The following is a 20,587-nucleotide window of genomic DNA, read 5'->3' as shown; positions in this document are numbered from 1 at the left end:
GGCCGCGCCGCATGTGGGATCCTACTTCTCCAACCAGGGATGGAACCCGTGCCCCCTGCACTGGAAACACAGAGTCTTAACCACTGGACCGCCAAGGAAGTCCCTGTTTCCATTTTTAAACCTGAACATTTTTATGCCAGCTTTGATGAAGAGTGGAGAGTCGTGAAAAAAAAAGTGATAGGACAAACATGCGCCAAGTGTAGAACACTGAGAAAACTTAGCAAGGCCTGTTAGTTCTGAGTCCTCACTGTGTCCCATCTTGGAGATAAGGTTCTCTTTTCCTCCAGGTATAGGGCGTACACCTCTCACACGAGGGTCTTAGGACCAGCTTCATGGGAGAAGATCAGAGAGTCCTTCCCTCACATGCTGTTTCTCGAATTCCTTCAGCTTAAAATATTCAGTCCGCTAAGGTGCCTTATGTTCAGGTGGCACTTCCTGAATCCTGTCACTTCCATGATAAACCTCCCCTGACCATGCTACTTCTCTCATCCATTCTCGTGTTGCCATCATAAATGAGCCTTCCCTCTGTCTTCCTTCCTCTGTTTTGCACCAGATGGAAGGAACCAGTGTCTTGGAATGGTTCCCACTGCCTGTCCCATTTGGGGAGATGTGTTCCCAGTACCCCAGGTTGAAATTCTGAGTACACGTCCCCCAGAACCATCGTTATACTGTGTATAAGGTTCTTGGTCCATTATGGGTTAACTAAACCTTTTTTAAGGGCTACCCTGGGCATCTTGCCAAGATGTATAAATAGCTTTGTTTTCATGGGAAAATGTGTTTAAAGTTCTGAACAACTAATTTACACATGAACTCTTCTGTAAATTGGGGAATGTCTGCATGAATTACGGAGGAGTAGAAGAAGGAGACACACAAACCCGGGCTGTCTTAGTCATGTTTGGTTGATTTATTTTGTAATTCTATTCCCCTTATTCAGATTAAGTTTCTCACTTAAGGGAATAAATTTAGCATATTATGATATGCCTTGCTATCTTTCACCCATTTTTCCTCCAGATTTAAAAGTAGTATGTGAAACTAAAAGATGAGTTTATACATTTTCAGCATCATCCTTATCTTTTAAAGACCATTTATTTCTACTGATGGAAGATTTAGCCGTATTTAAATCAGCTTTGTTTCGGAGCCATTAGGACTTAATGAAGGGCACTCTACTCTTGTGACTTTTTTTTCCCCATTACAAGTATGTGGTCTGGGGGGAATCGTGAAGGTCATACACGTCTATGTTAGAAAGGTGGAGAAACTAAATATAAGCTTAAATTAGATTGAAAATGCCAATTCTCATTCACTAACACCTAGAGTACACCTCTGTGATTATCATTTCATAGCTGATGAATCTGAGGCCTAGAGATTCAGTTAATGAGAGAGTTGTGACTAGATCCCGGGTCTCTAGATATCTGGCCCTGGCATTCAGAGATTTCTGGGGCTTAGCCAGAATGTAGAAATTTGAAAGGCAATTCCCTACTTCTGGATCGCCTGCTGTTTTGTAGTATGTTTCATATATTTTTTATGCGTAAGGCAATTAGGGTGTTGATGCCTTGTCTCGTAAGATTGTGATACTGAAAAATGTGATTGTAGAGGACTTGGGTGCCCAGATACTAAACACAAAGTGACTCAGTCATGGAAAGGAAACTAGTTGCTCCGCAGCACGTGGGATCTTCCCGGACCAGGGCTCGAACCCACGTCCCCTGCATTGGCAGGTGGATTCTTAACCACTGCACCACCAGGAAAGCCATCTCATATTTTTACATCTGCCACAGTGCAGTTCCCACTGACTGCCAAAGAAGCTGTGCGGGTGGACTTAGGAAGTAAGAGAAGAATGTGACTAAAATTCTTGGCAATTTTGAATTATAGTGCTTTCTGTAAAGAGAGTATTTCCTGGGCCCTTACTCTTTATAAACCGATAAGCAATACGTAGAAGATACAGCGGTACACCTTTCTTCACTCTACAAATAGGCTACTACTTCGGTGAAGTTTGAATGTATTTCACGACCATTATAGCAAGCTGGGTAGAAAGTATTCCCACTATGAAGTGAAGGGCCACAGGGGTAAGCAACAGCAGTATTTTCCCGTTGTATTGAAAGTGCTTTGAAGAGTACAAGAATAGTTCCTTCAGCCATAGGGCTTCAAACCATGGAGGACCACCTGACTTATTGCTGGCTTGAAAAATATATTTGCCTGCTGTCCGTTTTGGGGACTTTCTTTGTTTAAAGAAAAGTACAGGCCCTGGTTGAACCTACACAAAACATGGAGTTTGCATGACCAGAGAATGAATGGTGTGCCCCCAGGGGTGCTTCACAAACTGACCTGTCTGTAGTACTTCTTTGGGCTTGCTCCTTGCCTGTTTTGCACTCGCGGGCGCCGTCAAGTGGCACCATCAGGAACTGAAGCTGCTAATGCAGAACCACTCCCTCTTCCACCAAGAACTGCTAAGAAACACATTTTTGCTTTTTCATGTGGAGGAGTGAGACTGCTTTGAATCAAGAGTTATAGAGAAGCTATGAATTGACAATAATGAGTTGGAGATGTGTCTGGCCATTGGATCCTTAAGCAGCCATTGTGTTTGGTATCCTCTTAATTCTCAGGGTGAGAATTAGAAATTCATTTCAAGCTTTTCTTTATTGGAAGAAATTTTAATGCAGTCTTTCAAATAGCCAGGTGATTCCCTCATTTGAGGTAGTAGCAATTGTTGTTAATTGTGGGATATAATGCTGATTTCGATTATTTTTATTTATTTAATTATTATTATTCTTTTTGCTGCATTGGGTCTTTGTTGCTGTGTGCGGGCTTTCTCCAGTTGTGGCGAGTGGGGGCTACTCTTGGTTGCGGTGCGCAGGCTTCTCATTGCGGTGGCTTCTCTTTGTTGCGGAGCACGGGCTCTAGGCACATGGGCTTCAGTAGTTGCAGCACTCGGGCTCAGTAGTTGTGGCTTGTGGGCTCTAGAGCGCAGGCTCAGTAGTTGTGGCGCATGGGCTTAGTTGCTCTGTGGCATGGGGGATCTTCCCGGACCAGGGATCGAACCCATGTCCCCTGCATTGGCAGGGGGATTCTCAACCGCTGCGCCACCAGGGAAGTCCCTAGATGATTTTTAAAGTCAAGCAACATTGATCAGGCATCTGCTACACCCAGGGTAGTATGGCTGGTGCTGGGTGTAATATGAGGTCTCTGTCCTCAGAGTCTTGAAGAATGGCCTGGGCAGCAAGCATGTGAATGAAAGTTAACAATGTGTCCAATGCCAAATGCGGACATGGATATCAGGCTCAGGGCTATCTCTAGGGTATTGCGCAGGCAAACTGGGATTTGAGCCTTTGAGGGAAGGGAGACCTCAGCAGGCAGTGAAAGGCATTTGAGAGCCTGAGGTGTGGGCCAGCGTGCATGGGACTTGGGGTTCCGAGTGAGGGGACTAGGGAGGCTCGGGCGGAGAGTTCTGTTCTAGAAATAGAGGAAGTCGGAGTTGCAAAAAAGATTAGATTGTGAACAACTTAACTGAGAGTTTGACTACTTACATTTTATAAGAATGTGCCAAAATAAGAGGGTATAATATCCCACGGATGAACTAATTTTGGGATGTATCTGAGAAGCAGTCTTAGTGCTTCTCCCCTCCCCCACCGTGCCCCCATTTAGGAAGCATTAAAGCTATTAAATGTGTGAATTGAAGGATTTTGGAGGAGTTGATCTTTAAAGTTTCTTTTATTCTTCACAATTTATAATTCCATGAAATGAAAAGTAACTTCTAAAAGGGACATCATTTTCAAAAAGACCTGTCTTAATTCCATTTGATGGTAATTTGGTGGTAATTTCAAAGGGAATAGCTGGCTTACAAATATTACTAATAACTTCTAAGATCTAAAGGGTGACAACCAGCCTTCTGTGATTTGGGTAAGAGAGAAAAAAAATAAAATGAAACTAGGGGTAAGATTGTAGACAGAATGTATGTTCCAGGTGTACCTGATTGAGATAGGTGACAAAACTGCTTGTGCTTTCCAGCAGCCAAGTCAAAGAGGGACCCACAGCCTGCAGTTACACAATTTGCAGTGACAGATAAGTAGAAGCGTAGCTACTGCCACCAACTTAGTCTTCAGAAAAATGTTTTTTTCCTGTGGGCACTCATAAAGAGAATTCTCAGGAAGAATTCTCTCAACAGTATCTCCTTAGCTAATGTAGTGTCAAATATCAAACGGACACTTTTTATAATGTCTCTCAGCCTAGACTGGTAACAGAACACCAAAGTGCAGTTCAGTACAAACAATTTTCTGAGGACCTGAATCTATGCAGTCTGGGGAAGGCAGTTCACTGGAGCTCTAGCTTAATTCAGAATAAAATGTGAGAATATGTAAAGCCGTGATTCTCGACTAGTGATTTTCTTTTGAATCATGCCTCCTTTGGGAAATTGATGATAAGTCTGGATCCTTCTTCTCCCCGATGCACATATGCACGATCTCACCAAATTTTGCGTGTTATTTCAGTCAGTTCACAATTTCACAGGGTTCACACCGTCACAGCTCTCACCAGCACTCTTCCACAAACTCCAGGCTGCACATCCTTGGTCTAGAGAGGCAGGAAGACTACATACAGTCAGGAAACATGGTAAAAACCTGGAGCACAAGCATGTTTGTGCTGACAGAACAGATTCATCTGCTTAACAAGAAGCCAAATTGAAGATAAGATTGGTTTCCATTTATGAAAGCTGGTGAGTGTGATGGGACATGTCTGAACAAAAGACGTTTATTCCACTTTGGCAAGAATGTGGTCAGGAATGTGATTTTTCTTAGAGAGCAACTGAATATACTGTAACACACTAAAAAGGATCCCAAAGCTCCCTCTTATAGAGAAAGCTACGGTAATTTAAGCCTAGAAAAATTGTAAGACAGATGTTACCAAGCAGCATCTGAGCTACTTTAAAAAATACAAATCATTGGTATTTTTGGTATATTGTATTCTTGGCAAAGAGTTCATAGTATGTCTAACTTTAAGCACTTATAGGTTCTTGGTGAACCTAAAAAATCCTTGTGTAGTAGAATCTTGGGAAGCTGAATGATTTTGTTTGCTTTGGGGATTATCTTTAAGCCAGTTACATGTTGAAAACGTCTTGTTTGTTTATCCAGTTATGTTGGCTTAATATTTTCACTAGTTATAGTATTTTTGCATTGCAGTGTTTTAATCTTGGGTGCTTCAGGTGGAGTTGGTACTTTTGCTATACAGGTAAGACAATTTCTTTATCTTGTGAATAAGAAGATTATTATTTTCATGAATTTATAAATTTATATATTGTGAACTATTTTTCCTTGAAAGGTGAGAGAAATTACATTCATTGTGATTTCAGCTTGCTCTTCTAAGAAGGAAATTTTCTAATGTAGAAGGAAGTGTTTACCTTTCCAGTGGTTTAATATATGAGTGAGTTTGTGGCTGGCCTGTATAACAAATGTAGGAAAGCTTTTAAGGAGGAAGACCATGGGCAGTGAAAGTGGATGGAAGTTTGCAATTCTGTAGAAATTGATAAGCTGGTTCTAAAATATATATAGAAATGCAGTAGCCAAAATGCTGTATAAAAATGACAATACTCCCCCAAAGTGACCTACAGATTCAGGGCAGTCTTATCAAAATGGCAGCTGCCTTTTTTTTGCATAAATGAGCAAGCTGAACCTAAAATGCATATGGAATCGCAAGGGACCCCAAATTGCCAAACCATCTTGAAAAAGAGCAAAATTGGAGGACTCACACTTCTCTAATTTGAAACTTACTTACAAAACTACAGTAATCAAAACAGTGGTACTGGCATAAAGATAGATATATAGATCAATGGAACAGAATAGAGCATCCAGAAATAAACCTATGGTCAGTTGATTTACTTTTTAAAGGTTTATTTTATTTTATTTTTGGCCACACCATGCGGCAAGTAGGATCTTAGTTCCCCAACCAGGGATCCAACCCGTGCCCCCCTGCAGTGGAAGCACAGATTCTTAACCACTGGACCACCAGGGAAGTCCCAGTGGCCAATTGATTTTTTACCTGGGTGGCAAGACCATTAAACAGGGGAAAGAATAGTCTTTTCAGTGAATGGTACTGGGGCAACTAGATGCACATGCAAAAGGATGAAGTTGGACCTCTACCTCACGTCATATGTGAAAACTAATTCAAACTGGGCTAAAGACCTAAATGTAAGAGCTAAAACCATAAAACTCTTAGAGGGAAACATAGGAGTAAATCTTCATACATTGGGTTTGGCAATAGATTCTTAGAGATGACAGCAAAAGCACAAGCAAAAGAGGAAAAAATTAGATGAATTGGACTTGATTAAATTCAAAACTTTTGTGCATCAAAGGATACTATCAAGAAAGTAAAAAGACAACACACAGAATAGGAGCAGATATTTACAAACCACTTATCTAATAAAGGTATGGTATCCGGAATATGTAAAGAACTCTCACAACTCAACAACAAAAAGACAATCCAGTTAAAAAATCAACAAAGGACTTGAATAGACATTTCTTCAAAGAAGATATAAAAATGGGTAGTAAGCCGATGGAAAGATGTTCAACATCATTAGTCATTAGGGAAATGCAAATCAAAGCCGCAATTGAATGATTGGCTTAAGGAGGTGTGTGTGTGTGTGTGTGTGTGTGTGTGTGTGTATGTGTATGTATGTATACACAAAGTAATGTTATTCAGCCATAAAATATGAAATATTGCCATCTGTAGCAACATGGATGGACCTAGAGAATATTATGCTTAGTGAAATAAGTCAGAGAAAGATAAATACTATATGATATCACATATATGTGGAATCTAAAAAAAAGTAATACAAATGAATCTATATACAAAACAGAAACAGACTCACAGACATAGAAAACAAACATATGGTTACCAAAGGGGAGGGGAGAAGGGACAAATTAGGAGTATGGGATCAATAGATACAAACTACTATCCATAAAATAGATAAGCAACAAGGATTTACTGTGTAGCACAGGGAATTATACCCAATATCTTCTAATAACTTATAATGGAATATAATATGCAAAAAACCCCTGAATACCTGATATTAACACACTATTGTAAATCAACTACACTTCAGTTAAAAGAAAACCCAGTGAGATATCACTTCACACCTACTAGGATGGCTATTAAAAAAATGGAAAGTAACAGTGTTGGCAAGGATGTAGAGAAATTGAAACCCTCATATATTGCTAGTGGGAATGTAAAATGGTGCAGCTACAGTGGGAAACAATTGGGCAGTTTCTTAAAATTCTTAATTCTATGTTGAACATAGAATTACCCTATGACCCAGCGATTCCATTTCTAGGTATATACCCAAGAGAAATGAAAACCTATGTTCAAACAAAAACTTACATACAAATGTTCATAGCATCAATATTCATAACGGACAAAGAAATGGCAGCAACCCTAATGTACCAACTGACGAATAGAAAAACAAAATGTGGTATATATACACAATGGAATGTTATTTAGCCATCAAAAGGAGTGAAATCCTGACACATGATACAACATGGATAAACCTTCAAAACATTATGCTCAGTGAAAGAATTCAGACACAAAAGGTCACATTTTTATATGATTCCATTTATGTCATGTCCAGAAGAGGCAAATCCATAGAGACAAAGCGGATTAGTGGTTGCCAGGGGCTGGGGGAAGAGGGAATGGGGAATGACTGCTTGATGGGTGTGGGTTTATGTTTGGGGTAAGGAAAATGTTCTGGAATTAGATAGTGGTGATAGTTGCACAACATTGTACTAAAAGCCACTGAATTATACACTCTAAAATTGTTAAAATGATCAATTTTGTGTAAATTTTACCTCAGACAAAACAAACAAAGCAAAGTGCCCCAAGCCTCTAGGAACGGGATGGCATCTAGTGGCTGTTCCCATTGTGGTCACATGTTTAACTGGCCGGCTGCTGGGAGAGCAGGCTTGATTGAGCCTCGCTCAGGATGAGGGGAGAGGCCCTTTCCCCAATAGGGGCTAGTGAGCGCACTCAGAGGCTCTGCCACATGGCTTTAGGGGAGGGAGACTTTGGGTGCTATCCTCCTCCCTAGACCCTGCCTCAGACCTTTTGAGGACCAGGATAGTGCTGGAGTTTCTCATCCACCTGCTCACTGAATTGGGAGAGAGGGGAAAGGACTCCCAGGAGATTCACACCTTGCCTTCTTTCTAATTCACCATTAGATACTGCTATGGTCTGAATGTTTATGTCCCTCCAAACTTCATATGTTGAAGTCCTGATGCCCAAAGTGATGGTATTGGGGCCTTTGGGAAGTGATTAGGTCATGAGGGCAGAGCATTCGTGAATGAGATTAATGCCCTTATTAAAGAGGCCCAGCAGAGCTCCTTAGCCCTTCTACCATGTGAGGACACAGAGAGGGCACTGGCTATGAACCAGGAAGAGGGCTCTGAACACATCAAGGTGTTGACACCTTGATCTCAGACTTCCAGCCTCCAGAACTGTGAGAAATACGTTTCTGTTGTTTATAAAGTACCCAGTCCGTGGTATGTTGTTATAGCAGCCCAAATGGACTAAGACAGATACCCAGGGCCTAGTCCACAGATTGTCAGTAAATGTGGGTTAATGAATAAGTAAATGGAAGAAAGGAAAAGAGGGAGGAAGGGAGGGAGAAAAAGAGAAATATCATGCCCTGCTGGTTAGAGTGTAATTGGTACAACCAGTTCGGAAAATAATTTGGCACCATCTGGTAACTCTGAATATAAATTGCTCTATGACGACCTAACAGTTTTACGAATGTACTCTGTAGATAGGCATATGGTCATCCCTCAGTATACCAACCTCAGAACCAACCTCAGATTGGTTCCAGGATCCCCTTGGATACCAAAATCCACGGGTGCTCAAGTCCCTTATATAAAATGGCATAGTATCTGTGTATAACCTACACACATCCTCCTGTATAATTTAAATATTCTTTAGATTACTTGTAATACCTAAACACAATGTAAATGCTCTGTAAATAGTTGCAAGTGTACTGTTAATTCAGGTTTTGCTTTTCGGAACTTTCAACTTTTTTTCCCAAATATTTTCAATCCCTGGTTTGTTGGTTGAATTCAACAATGTGGAGTTCTTGGATACAGAAGGTCAACTGTACATGCATGTTCACCAAAAGCTATGTACCAGAGTTATATGTATTATCCCCCAACTGGAAACAACTCAGATGGCCATCAGCAGTAAAATGGGGAAGTAAGTTGCAGTATCTGCTTACACTGGGACGTTACACAGCCATGGAAACAAACTATAGTTGTGTGCAATGAAGTAGATGAATCTTACAAGTAGGAAGAAGTCAGAAACGAGTACACCTTATATGGTTCCATTTAATGACACTCAGGAACTGGTGAAACTATACAATAGTGTTAAGGCTGCTTATCTAGATAGTAAATCTCTTTACAAAAAGGCGAGGGGAAGCTCATGTAGAACTCCTGATAGTTGTTATTACTTCTAAGGGAGTGGGGGGGGGGTTTGACTGGGAGGGGGAGGTGAGGAGATGTTCTAGTTCTTAATCTTGAGTGATGCTTAAAATAGTATTTGCTTTATAATAATTTGTTAAGCTGTACATTTATATTCCATGCACTTTGTGTGTTATGTTTCACAATGAACATATTTTAATAAGATTAAACAGTTGAGTAATAGATAAATATCAAGGTAGAATAATATATGTACAGACAAAACACATTGGAAAACATCAAAATGAAACCTGCAATTTCAAAAACAAGCTAAAAAAACAATTAAAAATACGATAGAGGGCTTCCCTGGTATTGCAGTGGTTAAGAAGGTTCGAGCCCTGGTCCAGGAAGATCCCATATGCCACGGAGCAACTAAGCCCGTGCGCCACAACTACTGAGCCTGCGCTCTGGAGCCCATGAGCCACAACTACTGAGTCCGTGTGCCACAACTACCGAAGCCTGTGCGCCTAGTGCCTGTGCTCCACAACAAGAGAAGCCACCGCAATGAGAGGCCTGCGCATGGCAATGAAGAGTAGCCCCCGCTCATCACAACTAGAGAAAGCCTGCACGGCAACAAAGACCCAATGCAGCCAAAAATAAATAAATAAATTAAAAATAAATTAATATATCTAAAAAAATACGATAGAGAGCATGAAAGAATGAAATAAATCATAATTGGAAAACTCAGGAAAAAAGTAAAAAAAATTATTTAGCAATGAAGACTAAACTAGAAGGAACTCAATAACAAACAACACATAATGCTGGCCTGATAGAAACAGAACGTGTAAACAGGAAAAATTGTAAATTACGAAAGAAAGGAAGCGATAAAAACATTCAGAGAAAGTGTCACATATTGAAGACAGGAACAAAGATTGCTATATGGATAATAGGAGTTTCTGAAGAAGAAAACCTAAACAAGGGGATAGAACAAATACTAAAATCAGTAATTCAAGAAACTTCCCTGCTTTCCTGAAGTTAAATGATTTGAAACTACGTATTAAATAACCAAAGCACTTATCTAAGAACATGGACCCAGAATGAGCAATATCCAGGGGAACTCTAGTAAAATTACTGGCACTTAAAGAAAAAGCAGAAACAAACAAAACATTTTTTGTTTTTTTTGTTTTTTTTTGGCTGTATTGGATCTTCATTGCTGCGTGTGGGCTCTCTCTAGTTGCGGCGAGCTGGGGCTACTCTTTGTTGCACGGGCTTCTCATTGCGGTGGCTTCTCTTGTTGCAGAGCACGGGCTCTAGGGTGCGTGGGCTTCAGTAGTTGTGGTGTGTGGGCTCAGTAGTTGTGGCTCGGGGGCTTAGTTGCTCCGTGGCATGTGGGATCTTCCCAGACCAGGGCTCGAACCCGTGTCCCCTGCATTGGCAGGCGGATTCTTAACTGCTGCGCCACCAGGTTTTTTGCTTGTTGTTTGTTTGTTTGTTTTACAAGGGGAGGAAAGTAGTTTTATTGAGTACACACTAGATGCTAGATACAATATCCTGGTTGCATTTAATTATTTTAATGTCTAATCCTCTGACAAAACTATAAGGTGGGCATTACTATTCTTATTTCACAAATGAGAAAACCAAGGCTGACAGAGGATATAATGAAAGGAACTTGGAAAGAAAGATAATTAAAGTCAAACTTGGTCTTTATGATCTAGAATTGAGTCAAGCGGTTAAGTAGAGGAAGTTTCTCCATAGTACTGCCTTCACATTTCCCTTTAGGGACCGATTCTTCTTTTTTTTTTTTTTTAAACATCTTTATTGGAGTATAATTGCTTTACAATAGTGTGTTAGTTTCTGCTTTATACACCAGTTTTTTTTTTAAGAAAGAAAAAGTTATTTTTTTTTAAAAAAGAGCATGTGACATGTAAGTAAAATTCAATTATCAGCAGACTTTTTGACAACAGTGCTTTAATGCTAGTGGAGGCAGCAGGGATGGAGTAACATACTCAAGACACTTGAGAAGGAATATGCTAAGAATTTTATATACAGCAAAACTGGGCTCCAAACACTAAAGGGCACATACGAACTGTTAATAACATGCAAGAACTTGGGGAATATGTTCTTCTGATCCCTTTCTGAGAAATCTAGAAAATGAGCTTCTGAAAACTAAAATGGCTAGAGAGACATCGAACCAAGGACTGGTGGTAAATGTTAAATATAAAGTTATCTGTAGAACTAAAACTAAATGAGGGCTTAGAAAAAGAGAGTATAGTGTGTAACAGCCATATGCTCTGACAAGGTAAACAGTACAGCTGTTTTTAAAAAGCGGAGGAACAGAGAGCATATATTAAAATTATTTTAATCCTTTCATTAATCATATTGGTAGTGATATTAGTACTATTATTCAGAGACTGTTATGTTGTAATATACAGTGGAACAGTTGGGTATTTACGGCGTATTTTAATTCTGTCATCCCCTTTGTCTTTGACAACCAGGGTTTTAGGAGTGGAGGAAAGGAGATACAGATGTAACAGAAAAGAGGTTAAGTAAAAGCTTGACAGTCTGGAATTTGAATTGGAAGTATCAATCTGAACTCAAGAGATATTTTGTATATGTATGTATGTAAAGCTGTCTCTTGAAATATCATTGCTTACACGCAGAAAAAAATGCAGCGCCTTGGAGAAATGGCAGATTCCAGATCTAGGGCGCAAAATGTACGAGAATGAGCCTAAAATATATTAATAGCAAGGAAGTTAGTAAAGACTAGTTGAGCCATGTCAAAAAGACTTGGGAGCCAACTTGAAGAAACTCCCAAAGATCATCAAAGAATACAGTTTGAGATTCAGTAATCATAATGATAATTACAATGAATTGAAATCCTTCAACTATGTTTAAATCCATGAGTTCATGATGATATTTTTTAAAAAGTGGTCACTTTTGGAAGATGATAGGAAACCAATTTATTATTTTATAAACTGAAGAAAGGAAAAAATTATTGCCCTTTTCTATATGAACTGTACACCTGAGTAAACTAATATGTGAGGAGAGGTGTTTCTTTATAAAAGTATTCCAACTACTAAATGAAAAAGGGAGAGAGAATATCACCATTTTGCAACCACCAGTAGACAGCCACTGAGATAATAAAAAGGGCAACAACCAGATATGCTATGCATCCTATAATTTTGCCAGACACTATTCATAGTCTTACTAAATGGATTGAAACAGAGGATACAGAGGACAGAGTAACAGGTAGAACTGTCCCAGGTGTGCAATCAGAAATTCCAGAGTTTCCAGTGGGAAAAACTCTGCAGGTCACATGGCCTAGATTCTTTCACAGATAAATTTTAAGAAAGTGAAGGGGATAGGGACTTCCCTGGTGGTCCCGTGGCTAAGACTCCACACTCCCAATGCAGGGGGCCCGGTTTGATCCCTGGTCAGGGAACTAGATCCCACATGTTGCAACGAAGATCCTGAGTGCTGCAATTAAGACCCAGCACAGTCAAATAAATCAATAGGTAGGTAGGTAAGACTAAACTATGGTATCTAGGGAATGCATATATGGGTGATAAAACCTTTTTTTTTTTAATGCAAGGAGGTGATTACTATAAATATCAGGGTAATGGTGACTTGTGTGGGGACCGGGCACAGGGAAGAGCTTTTGGAGTGGCAGCCAGCTTGCTGTCTCTGTCTGAGTGGTGTCTGCCTTACAGACGTCTCTTATACTTGTGTTTTAGTTTACATAAAATAGTAAAACAACTAAAGCTGTTTTAAAACCTTTTAGTAGTGTGCAAAGATATTAGATAGTTCTAAGTGGGAGAGGAAAATCTAGAAATTTGGAAAAAAATTCATTGAACTGTTTCAAGATATGACAGATTCTTAGGATTTAATACTGTTTAAGGAAAACACAAATGTAGGTGCTTAGAACACAATTTCCTTTTTCCTTGACAGTTTCTTTTTTTATACAGATACTGGATGGTTATCTTGGATTGTATTCTTCACATATTTGAATTTAGTTTGGGACTTGCTAAAGCAACATGTCATTATACTCAAGTGTCTCTGTTTGTGGCCCATAAACTTAAACTATCATGTATCATGTCAGTCCCTAAATGTTTTAATTCCCCTCAGATTTCCAGGGCATATTCCTTGGTCAGTATTACTTTTTAAAAGTGAGAGATAAGATTGTGAGTAGTTTTTAAATCCTTTATTGTTTTTTGTTTTTAACAGATCTCCAGCATCTGTGTGTACCACAGAATGGGGATTCAGTAGTGAACAGAACAAACACAGATCTCGTATATTCTAGTGAACCTCTGCAACTTATATTAGGGAAGTTCAGGAAATTGGTATTGAGGACAGGAGTGAGAAAACAGCTGATTTGTTATGACCTATAACTGCCCCTTTGAAAATTTCTCAGTGAACTTCAAGTAACTGTTCTCAAATTTTGCTGATGATGGCTCCCTTTTAATTCTATCAAATTGTCATTATAGAAAGGAACTGTAGTAATTTTGGAGCATGATGCTTTCTGGATACTTAATCCTGAATCCTTTTTTTTTAAGTCTAGTTATTTTAAAATATATTATTTTTAAAATATAAGGTATCTGCATTTTAAATCCTCCAAACCATTTATTTAGGTCTTTTTACTCCAAAGGAGAGGACCTGATGCATGTTTTAAAAGTAAAATGGGGCTTCCGTGGTGGCGCAGTGGTTGAGAGTCTGCCTGCTGATGCAGGGGACACGGGTTCGTGCCCCGGTCCAGGAAGTTCCCACATGCCGAGAGCGGCTGGGCCCGTGAGCCATGGCCGCTGAGCCTGCGCGTCCGGAGCCTGTGCTCCACAACGGGAGAGGCCACAACAGTGAGAGGCCCGCGTACCGCAAAAAAAAAAAAAAAAAAAAAAATGGCCATGTTTTCTTCCCCTCTTTTTTTTTTTTTGGCTGTGGTGGGTCTTACTTGCAGAGCGCGGGCTTCTCTCTAGTTGTGGCATGTGGGCCTCTCTCTAGTTGTGGCTTGTGGGTTTTCTCTCTCTAGTTGTGGCGCGTATGTTCCGCAGTTTGCGGCTCACAGGCTCTCTTGTTGAGGTGTGCGAACTCAGCAGTTGTGCACGGGCCTAGTCACCCCGCGGCACATGGATTGCTAGTTCTCCGACCAGGGATCAAACCCGTGTCCCCTGCATTGCAAGATGGATTCTTTACCACTGGACTACCAGGGAAGTCCCTTCTTCCCCTCTTTTTAAGAGCACCTTTCATTTATTACCCAGTACCTGATTACCCAGTTGTCTGACTCAAGATTATACTAACACTTACCGGAGATGCAAATGAAGAGATGTTGCGTTTTTATGTTTTGGGCGCATTTTAAGTATTCATCTTCTGAGGACATGATTTTTTTTTTCCCATTTTCCTTTGTCATCATTGAAAATGCTGAGCTTAAGGCCATCAACTCCTGTCTTTTCTGATGCCGGTGAGGCACTGAGCCCTTCTGTAATTGGATTGGTTATAACTTCGTGACAGCAAGGCGACTAACTGTCTGGTCCAGGGAAAATGAGATCTATTTCTTGGATTTTTCTTAGTGAACAAAAGTTTAATCATTTTACTAGTCTCTGGCAGATAGCTTCCTGTAGCTCTTGTTAAGACAGAGCACTTAGAATTGTCTAGAGATTAACCTGATATATGTATACATGGTGCCAACTATTTTTTATTTAATTCAGTTTTTCTACTCCCCTCCCCCCCTTTTTTTCCTTTTTTGGGCAGGTAATGAAAGCATGGGATGCTCACGTGACAGCAGTCTGCTCTCAGGATGCCAGTGAACTTGTAAGGAAGCTCGGGGCAGATGATGTAATTGATTACAAATCCGGAAATATGGAAGAGCGGTTGAAATATTTAAAGCCGTATGTATTCAAACAATGTTCATATTGGGAAGGTGGGAACAAAGACAGCTGATAATGCAAGCCTGAGATGGTTGGGTGGCCTTACTGTCATGTTGGAGTCTTAGATAAGAATCTATGAGAACACTCCATGTCTCCAGAGGTTATTTGGGTTGGTTTCTGTTTTAACTCCAGATGTTAATACAGCACGATCGTGGAATGTAATTTGTACCGAGGAAGACATTTTGCCTACCTAGCCTTTTGCTATTTTTTTTTTTTTTTGCGGCACGCGGGCCTCCCACTGCTGTGGCCTCCCCTGCCGTGGAGCACAGGCTCTGGACGTGCAGGCCCAGCGGCCACGGCCCACTGGCCCAGCCGCTTCGTGGCATGCGGGATCCCCCCGGACCGGGGCACGAACCCGCGTCCCCTGCATCGGCAGGCGGACTCCCAACCACTGCGCCACTAGGGAAGCCCCCTTTTGCTAATTTTTAAGTTAACTTCCTTTTATTGCTCATGTGTAATAGGTCCGAAGGCAAAATTGGAAGTGTATTCCCTCCAGGGGCATTTGACACCACAAGGAGAACATAGAGCAGTACGTGAAATACGTGATTAGTGTTTTGGCTTCATAATGAGGGTTTCAGAGAAGCAAAGGCAGTATAGATATCAGTAATGGGACTCCGTGGATGTTCTCGGTGCGTCTGATGAATGCCAGGCTGTGGTCTGACGGAGTGTACCAAGTGAGAGCGGATTCAGGAATTCTCTCAGGCCCTGTCCATCCTGACTGTGGCTCGGGCAGGGACAGGGGTGCTTAGGAATCTGGTCTTCACCCAGCCCAGGCAAAGCTGCAGCGGAGAGCGTGCCTGAGGAGTATTTGGAAAACTGTTTACTGCTTCTATTTCAAAGATTTTTCCTTTTTTAAATTAGTTTTCAGAAGCTAATTATTCTTGCCCACTTTAAGTAGAAGTATATTTTCATGGGTTAAAAAAAAAAGGAGACAAAGGGAGCCCCTATCTGACACAGCCCAGACTCCCAGCCAGCACCCCAACTCCCAACAGTAGATGTTTGGCTGTACAGCCGGGAGCAGCCGGCCACTCATCGTCCTGGAGCTCTTTATGGAATGTCCCTTCCTGCTCGGCAGTGTTCTAAGCACAGGCTAAGACACAGTGGCGAACAAGACACATTGCTCCCTTTCGTGGGCTTGTATTCTAGTGGTTAGTGCTCTCGAGAACACTGATGCAGCGAAAGGGGGAAAGAAAGGCTGTTTTAGAAGGAGGAGGCTGTTTGCGATGGTGTGGTTGAAGAATGCCTCTAAGTGAGGCATTTGGGCAGAGGCTTTGGGAGCAAGCCAGGAGGATAGGACTTCTTTTTGTTGGGGGCAGGGGTCTTGTTCCCTGCTGTGTCCCCCTCCACCCCGGGATGGTGTAGTGACCTACAGTCAATATTTGTTTAATGACTTGTCGAGGGAATCTAGGAGAGGAACACTTGTTCCAGGTGGGATAACACCCAATGTAAAAGCCCCTGTGGCAGGAACACGCTCTATGGCACATTTGAGGACTAACGCTGTCCCTTGAGGAGATCCCTGCCTGTGTGGCAGGACCGAGGCTTCCAGATAGTGGTAGTTTCGGTCAATCACCTCTCTTCCGCTGCTTCTAGGAATAGCAGCAGAGACAGGCCAAGGCCCGCCAACCCTTTACCCCCATCCACCTTGAGTTTTTTGCATGTCTGGAACCTTTTGCCAGAGAATAGAGACCCTGACGGGTGAAGGCGAGAGCGCACCCAGGCTAGCCTCCCACCCTGCACCTCACTCTCTTCCTCCGAGTCTCCGCCCGGCGGCCTTGCCCCTTCTGCTTGCTCTTGTCCAGTCAGGGGACCTCACCAGCTCGCAAATGCAGGCTATTGTTTTTTTAATGATCGCTTTAGTTAAAATTGATCTTTGTAACTTCTGCCTGGAGGCTGGCCTCTTAATCCACCTAGAATAAATGTGTTTCTCTTTCCAAATAGCAGCCTTTTGGATTTGAATCCTAGGATTTTACAGCAGGAAAGGGCTTTGAAATCCTTCAGTCCTTCTCTATGGCATTATAGTCGAGAAAATAAGGGGCAGAGGATTTAGGAGTTTTTTTCATGCTCAGGGTCATGCCACTTAATCATTAGTGGGAGAGCTGGGTCTACAGCCTGGTCTCTGGACTTCTTTTTGCAGGCAGTGCCAGTTCTGTAATACCAGGCTGCCCTTAAGTTTTATCTAAATTAAGTGCCATCGTGTTTGTTTATCCAAAATTTGGGAATGAAATAGGAACTTAAAAGTAGAAACTTAAGCAGAAACGTAAACTCATAAAGAATTTTTCTGTTCTTTTCTAGTGAGAATAGTCATCTAGTAAGGTCATTCTCCTGCACTTCATATCTTTTCATTTTTATTTGCCCTTCTTTAGTCCCATGAAAGAACTCAAGAGCCACAAAGTTGGCCAGAGCTGGTTTTAGAAGCTTTGACGTTCATCCAGATGAATTTAGGAGGGAAAAAGGACTTACCAAAAAGGAATTCCTCTGTTAATTTGCTTAATATATAAGCATGCATTCTCTAAACAGATCTTTATTTTCTAAAGTATTTTAAAGCTTCATTGGGTTCTATCCCCTTTAAGCAATTTTAGGTTAGATTTCAGGAGCTGAATATCTGTCAGTTCCTGTGCATTCCATTATGACTGCATTTTTTTGGCATGTTAGAGCAGAGCTGAAGACCGAGAGCAGGCTGTTGATTTCTCTTTTGCTTTGTGCTGATGTGCATGAAACCAAAAGAAGAAAGTTCCATAAGGTGAAGAGGATGCTTCTACAAGCAGTTCTGATTGTGGAGGGGATACAAGCAAATGACTTGTGTGGGTCAAAACCTAATACACTTTTCTCTCAAGTATTCTCAAGTGAACGAAAGAGTACTTTGACTTCACATTGGATGGATAGCTTTGCAGTTTTCTATAAAGCTTGAGTCAGGGTTTCTCAGCCTTGGCAGCCTTAGTTTCTCAACTACTGACATTTTGGGCTGGATAATTTTTTGTTGTGAGGGGCTGTTCTGTGCGTTGTAGGATGTTTATCGTCATCCCTGGCCTCTAGATGCCAGTACCCCCTTCCCACCGCCTCCCCCAATGGTCACAACTAAAAATGTCTCTAGACATTGCCTTATATGTCTCCTGGGGGCCAAAATCACCCTCGGTTGAAAACCACTTGTTTAAGTCATTCTTAAAGTATTTGAAAATAATATGATTTTATGATTTAAAAAAATGACATTGACTTACGGTGGAGAAAACCCAGAGATCCAGTAAGTGGGTGTGCCCTTTTCTCCTTTGTCCGGGCATCCACCCCCTGCCGTCTGCGAGCTGTCACAGAAACAAACCCTGTAGCTAACTGGCGCTGGGAGTGAAGGCGGCTTGGAGCCCTGGATAAAGGCTGACCAGGATGTTTTGATTTGATTCTTTCTCTCCAGGTTTGATTTTATTCTCGACAGTGTTGGTGGATCCACCGAAACATGGGCTCTAAATTTTCTCAAGAAGTGGTCAGGAGCCACGTATGTGACTTTGGTGACTCCTTTCCTCCTGAACATGGACCGGTTGGGCATAGCGGATGGCATGTTGCAGACAGGCGTCACCGTGGGCTCTAAGACATTGAAGGTAGGGGGAGAGTCTTGGTTGGTGAGAGCAAGCAGGCGCCTGGGGCTTCTGGAATTTGGTTTCCTCCTAGCCAGTTTCTTTGCTCATGGAGCCAGCACAGCACAGTGGCTGCAAGCAGGGCTCTGGAGTCACGTACTGACGGGGTACAAATTCTGGCCTCCACTTGGTAGCTGTGTAGCCCCGTGCAAGTTACTTAGCGTCACTAAGCCTCAACGTCTTCACCTGAGAAATGAGGCTAATGGTGTATCTCCCTTACTGTATGTTGTAAGGATTAAATGAGATAATCTACCCATGTGAAGAACTTGGCACAATGCCTGGTACCCAAGACACTCTTATTAAATGTTAGCCTTTATTTATTTATTTTTAAATTTTATTTATTTATTTTTGGTGCGTTGGGTCTTTGCTGCGTGAGGGCTTTCTCTAGTTGCGGTGAGCGGGGGCTACTCTTTGTTGCGGCGTGGGGCTTCTCATTGCGGTGGCTTCTCTTGTTGTGGAGCACGGGCTCTAGGTGCGCGGGCTTCAGTACTTGTGGCACACGGGCTCAGTAGTTGTGGCTCGTGGGCTCTAGAGCGCAGGCTCAGTATTGTGGCGCACGGGCTTAGTTGCTCGCGGCACGTGGGATCTTCCCGGACCAGGGCTCAAACCCGTGTCCCCTGCATTGGCAGGTGGATTCTTAACAACTGTGCCACCAGGGAAGTCCCGTTAAACGTTAGCCTTTATTACCGCTCCTGATTCCATCTGATACACCTTCCGCTTTTTTCTTGTCTGCACCTGATGGCTCTCTGTTTCACTCTCTTAATGCATACGGTTTCTTGTATATGATGGCAGAATCTTCATTAAGACAGCGTAGAGCTGGCTGTTTTCATGGTAGTAACACTGGGATATGCCAGTGACTCCCAGACTGGGGATTTCGGACCTTTAGAGGTCCATGGGAAGTTTTTTGAATTTCAAAAGCCTGAAGGAAAGGGCTTCCCTGGTGGCACAGTGGTTAAGAATCCACCTGCCAATGCAGGGGACACGGGTTCGAGCCCTGGTCCAGGAAGATTCCACATGTCACGAAGCAACTAAGCCTGTGCGCCACAACTACTGAGCCTGTGCTCTAGAGCCTGTGCTCCGCAACAAGAGAAGCCACCGCAATGAGAAGCCCGTGCACTGCAATGAAGAGTAGCCCCCGCTCACCGCAACTAGAGAAAGCCCACGTGCAACAACTAAGACCCAACTCAGCCCCCCCCAAAAATTAATCAATTTTTTAAAAAAGCTGAAGGAAATTGTATTCTTCCGTCAGTGAGCCTGCAAAGACTAATGGAACCGTCATGCTTCTTCTGGAATTGTCTCAACTTGTCTTGACAGTACATGTCCCATGTGAATCAGAAACTAACTATTGATGGCATTCTGGGGGTTTCAAAGATTTGATTAGTCAGCCTGATTTTGTTAACAGGGCCGTAAGGAGCTATGTCACCCAACTGAACACATCCCGTGCACGGTGGGCCTTCAAGACTAGTGCACATCAGCCCTAGTACAGGACTGATAGCAGAGCTCCAGAGTCTGCTCTCTACCCGACATGACAGTGGTGACAGAGGCTTATAATTTCATGTTATGCACTGTTGGTAATTATAGCTTATTGGTTTAAAATGTGAATTAGTGTTGAAATGAAAGTGACAAGAAAATA

General features: G+C 41.9%; 1 protein-coding gene across 3 annotated transcripts in view; it reads left to right on the top strand.

The window, feature by feature from the left end:
* Positions 1-20,587, top strand: part of RTN4IP1 (reticulon 4 interacting protein 1) — a 166,607-nt gene that overhangs the window by 134,301 nt on the left and 11,719 nt on the right. For all 3 annotated transcript variants that reach the window (XM_024755146.1, XM_024755143.1, XM_024755148.1), the window contains 3 exons: positions 5,166-5,214; positions 15,156-15,292; positions 18,735-18,918. In XM_024755146.1, the coding sequence (XP_024610914.1) occupies positions 5,166-5,214; positions 15,156-15,292; positions 18,735-18,918 (370 nt within the window). The remainder of the gene's footprint in view (positions 1-5,165; positions 5,215-15,155; positions 15,293-18,734; positions 18,919-20,587) is intronic.

Source organism: Neophocaena asiaeorientalis, unplaced genomic scaffold (assembly GCF_003031525.2).
Source record: "Neophocaena asiaeorientalis asiaeorientalis breed wild unplaced genomic scaffold, Neophocaena_asiaeorientalis_V1.1 scaffold105, whole genome shotgun sequence".
In the NCBI taxonomy this organism is placed as follows: domain Eukaryota; kingdom Metazoa; phylum Chordata; class Mammalia; order Artiodactyla; family Phocoenidae; genus Neophocaena; species Neophocaena asiaeorientalis.
This window is presented reverse-complemented; position numbering and strand designations above follow the sequence as displayed.